Source organism: Chrysemys picta, chromosome 22, assembly GCF_011386835.1.
Source record: "Chrysemys picta bellii isolate R12L10 chromosome 22, ASM1138683v2, whole genome shotgun sequence".
Lineage (NCBI taxonomy): Eukaryota > Metazoa > Chordata > Testudines > Emydidae > Chrysemys > Chrysemys picta.
This window is the reverse complement of record NC_088812.1, coordinates 12,579,606-12,593,394: the sequence shown is the minus strand read 5'-3', so window position 1 is coordinate 12,593,394 and position 13,789 is coordinate 12,579,606. Positions and strand designations below refer to the sequence as shown.

Below are 13,789 nucleotides of genomic sequence, written 5' to 3'. Positions count from 1 at the left end.
CCATGAGACCTCGCTCTCAGAGGTGGGAATAGAACCTAGGAGTCCTGATGCAAAAGCCTGTGCTCTAACCACTAGACCCTACTCCACCCACAAGCCGGCTGCTGCTTAGAATAAACAAAATCCATTCTCTTTGCATCTGGCCAAACCAGATCTCTGCTACACGAATAAGTGACCAATGAGCTAATGGAATCTGACCTGAGTTCTTCCAAATATTAAACATTATGTCGTTCTGCGAAGGGGGCTGTGACATTCCCCACGGTACAATCTGACTGATGGACAGCTGTGTCCCCTCAACTTTAGAATCTGGAGTGCTTTTACGCTGCTTCGCTGTGAGAACAACCACTCCTGGTCCGTTCACACAGCCTCTAGCATGGAGAAACACTCCCAGCTGAATATAGGAGTGCTTCTAGTCCGCTACTCCTGGATTATATTACGGAGTGACAGCAGCAAACTGCCAGTCCCAGACTTGTCCCCAGAAATGTGCGTCTTGTACTGCCCAGCTCTCTCCTTCCGTGCAGCACAAACACATAGACAGTCCATCATAACATGAAAAGAAAATGCTACACACACACCCTGTTATCTTAAATGGAGGTTCCAAACACTTCAGTCCAAACACACTGACTTAGATAAACAATAGAACACGTTTATTAACTACAGAAAAGTAGATTTTAAGTGATTACAAGGAATGAGGCATACAAGTCAGTATTGGTTACAAAGAAATAAAAGGTAAAATGCAACTAATACCTAACGTAACGAGCGACGTGAACTTAAAGCAAATGGATTTCTCTCACCAGATGCTCACAGCCAGGACCCCTCCCCAGGTCACTGATGCTTCCTTTGTCTTTCAAATGTCATTGAAGCCAAGAATAGAGATATGGGGAGAGAGGTGATTTGGGGCCTCTGTTCCTCATTTTTATATCTTTTCCTCCTCTTTGAGAATCATCTCCAACTGGGGTTCAGGTGACAGCAAGTCTGGTCTTTTGCCAAGATGTAAATTTCTTGCTCACATCCTTCTTCCTGCCAAAGAACGACTGCTTAATCAGGTGATAGTCCAGTTGATTTTGTTGACACCTGGCTGAGTCATCAATTTGCCTTTTTGTCTCTGAGGAACTTGTTTGGGCTGCTTCCCCAGATTTGAAATATGCTTTAGTGAAATTATACACTAGAAGCTTATAACTTCACATACAATGTTGCCACACCAATTTTACTAAGACAATAATGATCAGCGAATTATGAGTTTTCAAATGCTACCCCATAAGGCATACTTTGTACAAAATTTATCACAGTCTTGTAAAAGTGGTGAACGTAGGAATACAGTCTGTCACAGAGAAACCGTGGGCCATGGGTTTATTAAACAGGATTTTGCTGATATGTCTGGTGTTTGGGGGAGGAGTTACACAGTAATTGTTTTCTTAGCAGGATAATACCCTGAACACATGGGCTCAGATCTGCAAAGGTATTTAGACACATAACTCCCATTAAAATCAATGGGTGTTCAGCTTCTAAGGACTTCTGACCATCTAGGTCAGACTCAATAACTGCTGTGAATTATCCCTCCCAATCTGTTCCTTTTATTAAAGGGACACAGATGGATTAAAAATGATACATTTCAAAAAATTCCCTCCCCTGTATTACTAATGCCTTTTGCACAGCACACCGTTAACGTGCGGAACTCACTGCTACAAGGTCTTGCCAAGGCCGAGAGCGTACCAGGGTTCAGAACAGGATTTGACATTTGTACTGATGCCCCTTTTGCTGAGTGGATTTTGGGGCCTTCCGGGTCAGTTTCCTGTCTGGAGCAGACATGGGTGATGCCGTCAGGTATTTCTGTAGTGTGACTTGTTTGCTTACAACAGGTACAAAGTTCCTGTTCCCTTGAATGGAGATCGGAGCAGACCACAGCTTCCTGCACAGACAACTTCCTTAGAGGTGTTTAAGTCCCGGCTTGACAAAGCCCTGGCTGGGATGATTTAGTTGGGGATTGGCCCTGCTTTGAGCAGGGGGTTGGACTAGATACCTCCTGAGGTCCCTTCCCACCCTGCTAGTCTATGATTCTATTCGACACCTGGGCTACAGCACCGCTGCCCAGTCCCCCAGATGCAGCTCTCTCCTGTGCCTCACTTCAGGGACCCACTGAAAATCCCACAGCAGCTTGATTCCACTCCTAGTCCCAAACTCCTCCTTTGGGGCCGTTAGCCACCCCCAGCTCCCTGCTGCTGCTGCTCTGTGTGGGTGGAAAACAGGCCAGTCAGTTTCCGGCTCTCCCCAGGCTGTGATGGTTGGGTGCAAACCGGGCCAGGGGAAGGTTTATTGCCACGCAAAGTGACATTGTAACTGCAGTATAACGAGTCATAGCAATAGTTCTATTCGGGGTCAGTTCTGAACCGAATTAGTAAATTGGGGTCCCTCAAATTACCTGCCCTTGTTCTGCTAACTGCCAGTTCTGGTTTCCCTCTCTTTGCCTAGAGCTCTCCCCATGGACCGGGGTGATCAGACGTGACTTTCCTTTACGTTCACAAGCTAACTGAACGCTCTGCACTCAGAAGTCGCGCTGGTTTAACGTCAATTGGTTTGAGAATGGATTTAGTGACACCCACCCCCCACCCCGTATGCACCCTCGTCTAGCGATTGACAACTGGGTCTATTGATTTAGCTTCCACCTACAAGCACAGACACACACTAAACCACTACGAGCTGGGTTTAAAGCCATTTTCTAAGAGTGTCCACAGATAAAGTTGCACCGGTTTTATTAGACTGGCTTTAAATCACACCTTAAAGCTCTGTCTGTCGGCCAGGACTAAGTCACTAGTGTTATAGGACCTACCGCTGGAAGGCAAGTATCCTGTAGCAGTGAGTTCCACCTGCTACTTCGGTGTGTGTGTGTGTTTTACGTTTCCGTTGGTCAGTTTTCAAGGTGCTGCCCGTCTCCTCGCTCCTGTATCGGGGAGAGGGGGAACAGAAGCAGCCGGCTGCCCCGAGCGAAGTGGAGTCTGCCTTGCTCAGCGTTGGGGTGACTTGTCATGTCACCCCAAGACCCTGTAGTGAAGTTGCATCACGGGTTACTCTTCCCGGCCTCCTGTAGTTCTGTGATCATTAGAGACGCTTTCTTCTCAGAGCGGAAACCCGTGTCTGTCCTTCTCCCCGCGAAATTCCAGGCTCTGTCTGGGAGGCAAAACTAGTGAGGCCCCATTGTGCTAGAAACACCAACTTGTGACTGGTTCTCACCCACCCGCCCCACTGCTGGGGGGGGGGTGAGATTTGCCTGAGGTTGTGCCAGGAAGGGGGTGGGGCTATGCAAATGAGGATGCCTTCTTATACAGGGCGGCTGGGATGCTTTGCCTCTCGGCTGTCGAGGGGTCCAGGAGCGCGCAGGCGGGTGCAAAGGACGGGCTGGGAGATGCGGACGAGCTGGTACTTGGTGGCTGCCTGGGCCCTTCTGGCTGTGGCTGCAGCTCAACACAGTGAGTAGGGTCCCGGTCCTCGGGGGCAGCAAAGGGCCTGGAGCGGGGGTGGCAGGATCTGTAGGGTCTCAGCTGACCCACCCCCGGCCAATGCAGGATCGATCCCGGTCACGTCTCGTTCCTGACTCCAGAACGCTGGGGCTGGTACCGGTAAAACCCCCGCCCCCGAGTCTCTGTAGGATCTTACCCTGGGGGCCAATGGGGGCATTTACCGGCCATGGCCTCGATCGCAAGTCCCAAACGTAGTGACACCCCCTTTCCCCTCCCCAGATTGCTAGTGGGGAGGATGGTCCCAGCTGACAGGTCTGGGGGAGGGGTGTGTGTGTCTGGTATGCAAATAGGGGCAGCGAAGAGCCCCGTTGGGTTAATGTAGCTTAATTAACTGACCCAGCCGCCAGCTCCATCCCTGCAGGGGGGAGCACGTTTCTCGGGGGGGGGGAGGTGCTTTTGGATGCAGTGATGCTAAAATGTGAAGGGACCTTAAAGTCCCGTTGGGAAGGGGTGGGTGGGAAGCAGCCAAACGACTATAAAGTTGCCAAGGAGCATGTGTGCGTGTGGGGGCAGAACAGGAATATCCCCTATAACACCACCCCCCCCGTAGCAATTCCAGATCTAATGTGCCCCCTTTAGGCGTCCAGAGGGTTTTCCCCCTGCAGAGGAGACAGACAGACTCTCACGGCTGGGCCAGCTCCCGCGGGCTGAGGGGGAGAGCAGAGACGGTGCTAGGCCCCTGGGGACCCCAAACAGGAATATTTAGGGCCTCCCTTGCCCCTCACCCACAACTCACACCATAGCCCACCCCACTGCCTGGTCTGCCTACGCCCCGAGCCCCCCGCCTCAAAGCTTGTCTGTGCCAGGCCGGCCTGGGGAGCAGGGCAGGGAGCGGCCCAGGGCAGCGCCAGCCTCGCACCCTCTGTCAGCTGCCCCCGAGCGGCTGCGGAGGGAGACGGGCTGGGCACCCTCCGGCCCAGGCGCCCTCTGGCCCGGTTCCAAGCTGGTGCTGCCGAGTGCTCCGGTGGGTTTAACCCTCCTCGTCCCAGCGTGGCTGGAGCAGGGATGCGGCCCTGCCCTGCTGGGAAGCCTCTTGCTGGATGACCAGGGTCCGGGAGAGCCAGCGGTAAAGCCGAACCACGTGGGGAGCTGGCTCAGAGCCCCTGCTAATCCCCCGCGCTGGGCCCGGCGTCTGGCAAGGACTGGAATGGGGCTGAATCGGGGAGGGGGACCCAGTGGGGGAACCCACCGCGCTCAGCCCCGTCCCCGTACCGAGGAGGGAGCCTGGGGGCCTGGTCTCTGCTCCCCCGGGGCGGACGGGGAGGAGACGGGGCAGCGGCTTCTGGGTAATATCCGTACAGCTCCTTGCGCTGTGCCAGGCGCAGGGACGTCCCCACGCCCCCAGCCCCAACATACTGCTGCCAGGACCCTTCCCCCCACCTACCTACTGGCCCCTGCAGCCAGGCAGCTGCCCCCCTGCAGTCCCCCCCAGCTGACACTGCTGCCTCCTCCGAGACCCCCCCGCCCTGTGCTGAGAACTGACAGTGCACCCGTAGCAGGGGGAGGCCTCTCCTAGGCCATCGGAGTCTGGACACCTGGCCAAGGGGCTTGCAGGGGGGAATCCCCTAAGGGGGCAGGTTCGGGATGCACTTGATTCTCCACCCTTAGCCCTTGTTGGTCTCCCCTAGGGCCTGTCTGCAGTGGGGAGCCCCCCTGAAACCCTCACTTCCCAGTGGAGCGACACTGCAGGGGGGGTGCATGCCTGTCCGGCCCTATGTCTGCTGGGCGCAGGGGTGGGGGGGGGCCGTTGAAAGTCAGACCATTTCCCTGGGAAGTCTCCCCTCCCTGCCCAAGCGTCCCAAAGCGCTTCACTGCCAGGCGCTGAGCCCCACAACAGGATCACTGGCATTCCCCGCAGCTTACAGCTGGGGAAACTGAGGCACAAAGGGAGACGGGGACATGCTGCAAGTCATACAATGAGTCAGCCCAGAGCTGGGACTAGACCCCCGGAGTCCAGGCCCCCTGTTCTAACCCATTTTCCCCCACTCCTCTCACAGAGCCAGGCAGAGAAACCAGGAGTCCTGACTACCAGCCCCACCCCTGCTCCAACCACTAGACCCCCCCTCCCTTCACCCCCAGTGGGTCACACTATCCAAGTGCGATACAGAAGGGCACGCTCCTGCCCCAGCGAGCTCTCCATCCCCCTATCCCACCCAGGGAGGCTGCCTGGGCCAGGGGTGATTGGGACTTCCCCCCTCCCGCTGAGCGGTGGTGCAAGGGGGGGGGCATTAACCCCGCACTGGCTGGAGCGTCCTGCACCAGGGACTCAGCTGAGAGTCACATGCAAGGGCTCGGCGGAGGATTTAGAGGCCCATGTGATGGGTTTTGCCTGGAGCCCCGAGTGCTGGGTGGAAGATCCGTCACATGCTCCCCACGCAGCCAGCCGGGGCTCCAGGCTGTGGGAGGGCCGTGGCCAGGCTGGGCGCAGCCGACTACCAGCTGATGCGGTGATGGAGCGGGGCCTGGAGCCCACAGGGCTGAGCGTGTCGGCTGGGGCCTGGAGGTGCCTCGGCTAGAATCCCCTTGCCCGTGAGCCGGGATGCCAGGAGACATGTGGTGCCCAGGGGGCCGGGGGCCCTGCACGCCCAGTGCTTTGGGGCAGCGAATCTCCCACCGTCCTCCTCATGGGGAATTATCCGCCCTGCCCCCCTGCAGCCTTCCCACCATGGATCGCAAAGCACCTTGTTCCTATTCCACACACGAGCTGGGCACAGAACCCAGGAGTCCTGACTAACCTGCCCCCTCCCCACCCTGCTCCAACCCAGAGACACCTCTCCCCTCCCAGAGCTCAGCACAGAACCCAGGAGTCCTGGGTTCCAGCCCCCACCCCAAGCCCTCCACTCCAGCCTCTGGGGAACATTCGAGCTCTGTTCTAGCCTGATCCGCCCTGGCGAGGGACGGGTCTTTGCACACCCTGGCGGGGGGTCGAGGCCAGGGTCTATTCCCCCGATCCCAGCTCTAGCTCGGATCCCGTTTCTCTCCAGGGGCCGGCAGCAGAGGCCAGGGGAGCGATCGACGGAACCGACTGCCCTCGGTCGAGGGGTCCTGGAACTCCCAGCTGTACCCCCGCTGGCAGGAGGGCGACCCCCGGCAGCAGAACTGCTGGAGAGGTAGGGGGTGGCCCCTCTGAGCCCAACGCTGTGCCACTGGGGGCTACGGGTCGGGAGTGAGGGGCACCGGCAGACCTGGGGGTGGGGGCAGGGCTGGGCTAGCAGGGAGCTGCGGGTCAGGAGTGAGGGGCACTGGCAGAGCTGGGGGGAGCCCAGGACTGGGCTAGCAGGGGGCTGCGGGTCGGGACTGAGGGGCACTGGCAGGGCTGGGGAGAGCCCAGGGCTGGGCTAGCAGGGGCTGCGGGTCGGGTTGAGGGGCGCTGGCAGAGTGGGGGGGGTGGGCAGGGCTGGGCTAGCAGGGGCTGCGGGTCGGGTTGAGGGGCACCGGCAGAGTGGGGGGGTGGGCAGGGCTGGGCTTGCAGGGGCTGCGGGTTGGGTTGAGGGGCACTGGCAGAGTGGGGGGGTGGGCAGGACTGGGCTTGCAGGGGCTGCGGGTCGGGTTGAGGGGCACTGGCAGAGCGGGGGGGTGGGGCAGGGCTGGGCTAGCAGGGGCTGCGGGTCGGGAGTAAGGGGCACCGGCAGAGCTGTGGGTTTAGGGATGAAGGATTCACCCTGTGACAAGCTGGAAACACGGTGGGGACTTGGGAGATCTGCACCCCTCCCCCGATCTGCGCCCCACCAGCTGGCTGGCTGCCCCTCTCCCTCCCAGGTGGCACCGTGACCTTTGACATCAGCAACGACGCCCCCACCATGACGGGCGCCAGGGCCACCTTCGCCATCGCCCTGCGCTTTCCCGGCACCCAGACGGTGCTTCCCGACGGCCGGGTCGTGTGGAGCCAGAACTGCACCGTGAACGGTGAGCCCCCCACCCCCTTACGCGCCCCTCCCAGCACAGTGCCCGCTCTGGGGGCTGGGTTCGCCCCTGGAGCAATGGGCCTGTCTGGAGCTGGGGAGGGGCCGTGGCTTTAACCCACCTATTTCTGAGGTGGGACAGGGGAATATGGAGTATTTCAGCAGGATGTGGGGCGGAGAGTATTGCTGGGGGGGGGGGTACCTAGTATTTCCAGGGGGGAGCTGTGTGCACAATATTTCTATATGGGGGTGGCAGTGGATCTAGGATTTCTATAGGGTGTGTGGGGGGGAATCTGGTATTTCTCTAGGGAGCTGCCTTGAAAGCCGCCCGCATTTGTCACCCGGATTTGAAAGGACCCTCTTGGGGGGGCTGGACCTCCACCCCCGGGTGCGGCCGGTGCCAGGATGTGCTGACACCCCCGATTTCCCTGCTCCTGCGGTTGACCCAGCTGACAGTGGCCCCGAGGCTGAGGGGCAGCTGGTGCTGGGGGGCGGAAGTGCTGCTAGTGGCAGTGGGGGCCAGAGCTAAGGGGCTCCCAGGCTGGGGTCCAGATGTTTCTCCCCCACTCAGCGCCACCGGATCCGGCCAATGGCAGCTGCCCCCAGTGCCCCCCCCCCCCAGCTCCACTCAGGATCTGCCCCTGATTAACTCTGCCCCCAACCTCCAGATCAACCTGCCCCCCAGCCCCTCACGCCCCCCCTCACGCCCCATCAGACCAGGCCCCCCCCCCCCCGTGTGACGGGCTTTGGGAGCTGAAGGGCGGGGGAGGGGCGCCTGCTGCACCTTTGATTGGTTGTTCATCCCCAGAAGGTGGGTGGTACCCCTGGGGTACCCCAGGGGGAAGCAGAGACGCCCCCTCCCAGAGTCAGGATAGAACCCAGGAGTCCGGGATCCCCACCCCGAGCCAGGATAGAACTAACGGCCCCCTTCCCTCCTGCAGGTACCCGGGTGAGACAGGGCGACGCTGTCTTCCCAGAGGAGCTGGGCGAGGGCCCTGGTGGCGTCTTCCCCGACGGGCAACCCTTCCCCCGCAGCGCCCGGGGCAAGCGCAGCAAGTTCGTCTACGTCTGGCGGACCTGGGGTGAGAGGCGGCTCCCTGCCCCAGCCCACGCCCACCGCCCGGCCCCTCCCGTGCCCCCCGTCCACCCTGCAGGCCCCTCAGAGCGCCTGGCACTGGGAGCCCCACAGAAGGCAGGGCCATGGCAGAAGGCTCTGCCCCATGGACAGAGCTGGCCCTTGGTGCCCCACAGGTGGGGTTGGCTCCTGGTGCCCCATGGGGAACGCTAGCCTGAGGCTGGCCCCCAGCGCCCCCAATAACCCTCACCGTCTTCTACTCTTCAAAGCCCCGAACAAACGTTATCCAATTACTTCTCCCAGCGTTTCCTATCGTTAGGCCAGATGGGGAAACTGAGGCACGGGCGAGACCCAGTTGCACTCCCTGGCAGAGCTGGGAATACAACCCAGGAGTCCTGGCTCCTGGTAACCCCCCAGCCCCCGCTGTAACCAAGACTCCTCCCTCTCCTCCCAGAGCTGGGAAAGAACCCAGGAGTCCTGGCTCCCAGCCCCCTGCTCTAACCACTAGCCCCCGCAGGCCACGCTGCAGGACCCTCTCCAGTCAGAACTGGAGTCTGGGTGCACGTGCCCCCGAGCTCTGCCCCCCTGCTCCCTCCGGCTGCACCCTTCCCTTCCCTCCCCACAGGGCAGTACTGGCAGGTGGTAGACGGCCCCTCCTCGCTGCTGACGGTGGAGACGGCCGGCGTGCCCCTGGGCTCCTATGCCATGGACGTGCAGGTCTATCACTACCGCGGGCGCCAGAAGTTCATCCCCATGGGCCGGGCCACGTCCCAGTTCAGCATCACGGGTGAGGCTGGGCAGGGCAGGGGGCGACCGACTGGGGGGTGCTGGGTGGGGGGGTCACCCTCATCACCACGGGCTCCGTTTGTACAGCACGGGCTCCCCTTCCTCCTCCACCTCCCTGCCCCAGCCCCTGCCCACGGCCTCGCTCCGGAGCGGGCGGGCGGGCGGCCCTGCTCACCCCCTGCCACAGAGCAGCTCCCCGGGCAGGTCGGGGGGAGGGTGGTTGGGGCATGGAGCAGGTCCCAGGGCAGGGGGGCGGAGCCATGGGTCTGTGGGTCTCTGGGGGGCCCCGGGCCCGTGGTGGCAGGGGGTCCTGAGTCTGTGGGGGCAGGGGGGACCCCAGGGTCTGTGGGGCTCCAGGGGGCAGGGGGGCCCGGGGTCTGTGAGGCCCCAGAGGGCAGGGGGGCCCAGGGTCTCTGGGGCTCCAGGGGCAAGGGGGGCCCTGGGCCTGTGGGGGCAGGAGACCCCAGGGTCTGTGGGGGCAGGGGGGGCCAGGGTCTGTGGGGCTCCAGGGGGCAGGGGGGCCCGGGGTCCATGGGGGCAGGCCCCTATCACAAAGGTCTGGAGTCTCCCTGCCCCCCCTCCCCAGACCAGGTGCCCTTCGCCGTGGACATCGCCCAGGTGCTAGACGTGGACGGGGGCGACCGGCGCTTCGTCCGGAACCGGGCCGTGGCCTTCAGCGTCCGGCTGCACGACCCCAGCCACTACCTGCAGACCGCTGACATCTCCTACTCCTGGGACTTCGGGGACCAGAGCGGGACCCTCATCTCCCGCGCCAGCACCGTCACCCACACCTACCTGGAGGCCGGCCCCGTCCAGCCCCGCGTGGTGCTCCAGGCTGCCATCCCCGTGGCCTGCAGCAGCACCTCGCCAGCGCCGGTCGTGGACCCCACCACGGCCTCCCCGGCGCAGCCCACCTCCGCCTCAGCTCCAGCCAGCCTGGCGCCCAGTGGGGGTGCCACGCAGACCCCGGGCCCGGCGCCCAGCGTGGGTAAGTGGCGGACGTGTCCCTGGGGCTGGGCTGCAGGTGCCAGTCTGGAACCGGCTGCAGCTCTTGCTCTCTCTGCCCGCAGTACCCACCGCCACGGCCGAGCCAGCGACACCCACGGCAGGCCCGGCCTCCGTCCCTGCCAGCCCCGCGGAGCCCGGCACAGGTGCCACCCTCCCCAGTGCTGTGACCCCGGCCGCCGCCAGTACCGTAGCTCCCACCCCCGCCTTGGAAACCGGCACCGTGCCCACCGTGGCACCCGGGTCCGTGGTCACCGTCGTCGCCTCAGACCTGGCCGTGGCTTCTGCGGATCCGCCGCTCCCTGCCTCTGTCTCTGCCGCTGGGGACCTGCCGGGCACCTCGCCACCAGAGCCCACGTCCTCCGTGGCCAACCCGCCGGGCACCTCTCCACCAGTGCCCGCGTCCTCCGTGGCCAACCCGCTGGGCACCTCTCCACCAGCGCCCGCGTCCTCCGTGGCCAACCCGCCGGGCACCTCTCCACCAGTGCCCGCGTCCTCCGTGGCCAACCCGCTGGCCAGTGTGGCAGGAACCGTGGCCAACACTAACTTGGGAGTAGCAGGTGGGTGCACGCCTGGTATGGGGGGTCCCACGGGGCTGACCCAAAAGAGCCCCCCTTCCCTGATGATTTCAGGGGTCCAGCTTGGGCCCGATCTCAGCCTGTGGGAGGCAGGTCCTTGCCCGGGCTGCCTGGGGATTGAGGCTGGTCAGCGTCCGGCCCGGGCCGGCTCGGCTCAGCCGGATACGGGGCCTGGTTCCGAGCGCTGCGGGTGCCCAGGGTGTGGAGGGCAGCGGCTCTGCCTGGGTGGGGGGGCAACATGGGCCCAGACCCAGCTGCCAGGGACCGGAGCCAGGACAACGTCAGGCATCCCGCAGGGAGGTGGCTGTGACCCAGGGGGCTCGCTGGGTGGGCAGGGCCTGGCCGGGGGAGTCTCCTTTCTCTGTCTCGTCTCTCTCGGCAGACGTAGAGCCTGCCGCACCCGAGGCTCTCGTGCTGGCCAAGCGGCAGGCACCCGCCGACTGCCTCCTGTACCGATACGGCACCTTCTCGACGGAGCTGGAGATCGTGCGTGAGTCGGGGCGCGGCCCCTGGCCCCGAGCAATGGAGGGCACCAGCCACAGGGCAGTGGCAAGCCACACAGCTCTGGGCGTGGGAGGGGCCGTCCCAGCCTGGGTGCACTCAGGGCAGGGGGCACTGGTGAAACCTGGGGGCTCCATAGTCCCTGGGGGTCAGTATGCACTAGGGCCTAGATCGAGATTCATCCTGACTGGGGGGCTGCCCTGCCCCCCCATGTGCTTGGGAATGGGGCACAATGCAGGGCCCCCCCAGTCGTTCCCACGCCACCCCCTATATCTGGAGCAGAGCGATGGGCACTAGGCTCTGGGGCGGCCCCCTGCCCCCCTACTGGACACTTTCTGCGGGGGGAGCTAGAGGGGGCAGGCTGTTTCCAGGGGAGCGGCAGGTTCCCGGGTGGCTGTGGCTGGGCAGGGGTGGGTATCGGGGCAGGGCCCAGCCATGCCCCCTCTAATGCCCTCCCGTTGCAGAGGGAATCGAGAGCGTGGAGATCGTCCAGGTGGTGCCGCTGGCCCCGGCGGCGGGCGAGAACGCCGTGGAACTCACTGTGACCTGCCAGGGGAGGTAGGGGGCACTGGCGGGGGGGGGGGGGGGGAAAGCATTCGGGACAGGCAGGGTGGCTTCATGCACCAACCCTCCCTCACCCTGGGGCCTGGACCCCGGCCCCACCCTGCAGCAGCACCTCAAAATCGGGCTGGGGGAGATCCCCCGGGCCAAGCCACCCCCAGCATTGTGCCCCCCCCACCTGCTGGAGCCCGGCTCCCAGGGGCCCCTGGCCCATCCTGCCTCCTGCAGGTGCCCCCCACCCGCGCCCCTCCCCCCATGGCCGTGACCTACCTGCCCCCTCCCCCCCCAGCCTGCCGGACGAGGTCTGCACCACCGTCTTGGACCCCACGTGCCTCACGCCCCAGCAGCGCGTCTGCAGCCCCGTGCCGCCCGCGCCCGCCTGCCAGCTCCTGCTGCGCCAGGCCTTCAACCAGAGCGGCCTCTACTGCCTCAACGTCTCGCTGGCCAACCCCGCCAGCCTGGCCGTCGCCAGCACCCAAGTCAGCGTCCGAGGTAGGGCCTGGATTTGCGGGGTGGAGCCGGGGGGGGGGCACGACCCCCTCACGGCTACACAGGGTGCTGGGGAGTTTGGGGCCCAGCCAGCTCTGAGATGCCCCGGGGGTAACAGGGGCTGGCTGACCCCATTCTGCCGGGCGCTGAGCCGGCCCCGGCCCCACCTCACCGCTCCCCGTGTCTGTGCCCTGCAGGTGCCGATCCCGCCACACCCAGGATCACACTCATCGTGGGGCTCATGCTGGTGGCCGTGGCCCTCGGCGCCGTGTCCTACGCCTACAGGTGAGCCCCGCCCCTGCCCGCTTCGTACGCCGGGTCCCGCTGCTCCCAGAGCCGGGGCACCAAACAGGGCCACCCCCCAGCCCAGCCGGGCTTTACCGGCCAGCAGCACCCAGATGCCCAGCTCAGATGAAGGCCCCCTCGGGGGCTGGGCACTGCCCAGCATCCCCTGGCCATGATCAGGGCCCCCTTGGGCCAGGCCCAGCCCCACCTCCTGCCCCAAAGAGCTTCCCCACTGCACAAAGGGAGGGGGATGAGCTCCCAGTTCTGGAGGGGGAAACTGAGGCACGGTGCATCAGTGGCAGAATTGGGGCTAACCCAGGTCCCCGCTTTGTGGGCTGCCCTCTGTGGAGCCAGCCCCCATGTGGTGGGGTTTTTATGGGAGTGGGGGGCAGCCCTGAGCCTCAACTGGCCAGGTATGACCCCCCCCCCTTTGTCCCTTGACAGGCGTGTGAAGTACAGACCCCTGCCCGCCGGCCCCGCCCACAGACCTCTGCCCTGGGCGTGGCTGCCCGACCGCGCCGCCCTGCGGCTCTTCCTGCGCCAGGCCTTCGGCACCGCACCCACCGGCGAGAGCAGTCCTCTGCTGAGCGGCAACGTGGTGTAGAGCCGGCGACGCCCCCCGAAGGACCCGGCCCCAGAGCGCCCCGGCCCGGCCCCTCCTCCTGCCATTCGGGGTGGGGGCTGGGATGCCCCACAGCCGCACTGCTCCCTGCCCCCACAGCACGGTGGGAAGGGGGGTGGTGGTTTTCAGGTGCCTGTGTCCTTACCAGCTATTAAACACTCAGACTCCCGCCCGTGTCGGCCTGGTTCTGTCCCTGCCAGGGAAGGTGCTGGGTGAATACTGGGGCAGGGTAGCCGGGCGGGTGGGAGGGAGAGATTCAGGACCCAGCACCCCCACTGTGGAGTCAGCTGGCCCCCCCCCCCCACTATAGGTCATGCTTAGCGCCCTCCTCCAGCAGGGGGTAGGGAGGTGCCCACAGGGACTGGAATGGAACCCAGGCCCCCCGCTCCCCAGAACTGGGAGTAGGAACCCAGGCATCCTGTGACACTGTGCTCAGCCCCCCCAGGGTGACCCTCCCCTGAGCAGCGCTGCCT

The 13,789-nt window shown here is 63.5% G+C and overlaps 1 protein-coding gene across 1 annotated transcript; it reads left to right on the top strand.

The window, feature by feature from the left end:
• Positions 1-3,306: 3,306 nt before the first annotated feature.
• On the top strand, positions 3,307-13,479 carry PMEL (premelanosome protein). Its single transcript, XM_024111734.3, has 12 exons — positions 3,307-3,461; positions 6,497-6,622; positions 7,272-7,418; positions 8,356-8,496; positions 9,115-9,276; positions 9,862-10,263; positions 10,346-10,840; positions 11,241-11,348; positions 11,824-11,917; positions 12,210-12,412; positions 12,607-12,694; positions 13,139-13,479. The coding sequence occupies exons 1-12, from the start codon at positions 3,398-3,400 to the stop codon at positions 13,296-13,298; spliced, it is 2,190 nt and encodes a 729-aa protein (XP_023967502.2). The 5' UTR covers positions 3,307-3,397; the 3' UTR covers positions 13,299-13,479.
• Positions 13,480-13,789: the final 310 nt, after the last annotated feature.

Excerpts from the sequence above, each read along its gene's own strand:
- PMEL (XM_024111734.3), top strand. The coding sequence starts at position 3,398 with ATGCGGACGAGCTGGTACTTGGTGGCTGCCTGGGCCCTTCTGGCTGTG. Across the intron at positions 3,462-6,496 it reads TGTGGCTGCAGCTCAACACA|GGGCCGGCAGCAGAGGCCAG; the intron begins GTGAGTAGGGTC and ends GTTTCTCTCCAG. Across the intron at positions 10,841-11,240 it reads CACTAACTTGGGAGTAGCAG|ACGTAGAGCCTGCCGCACCC; the intron begins GTGGGTGCACGC and ends CTCTCTCGGCAG.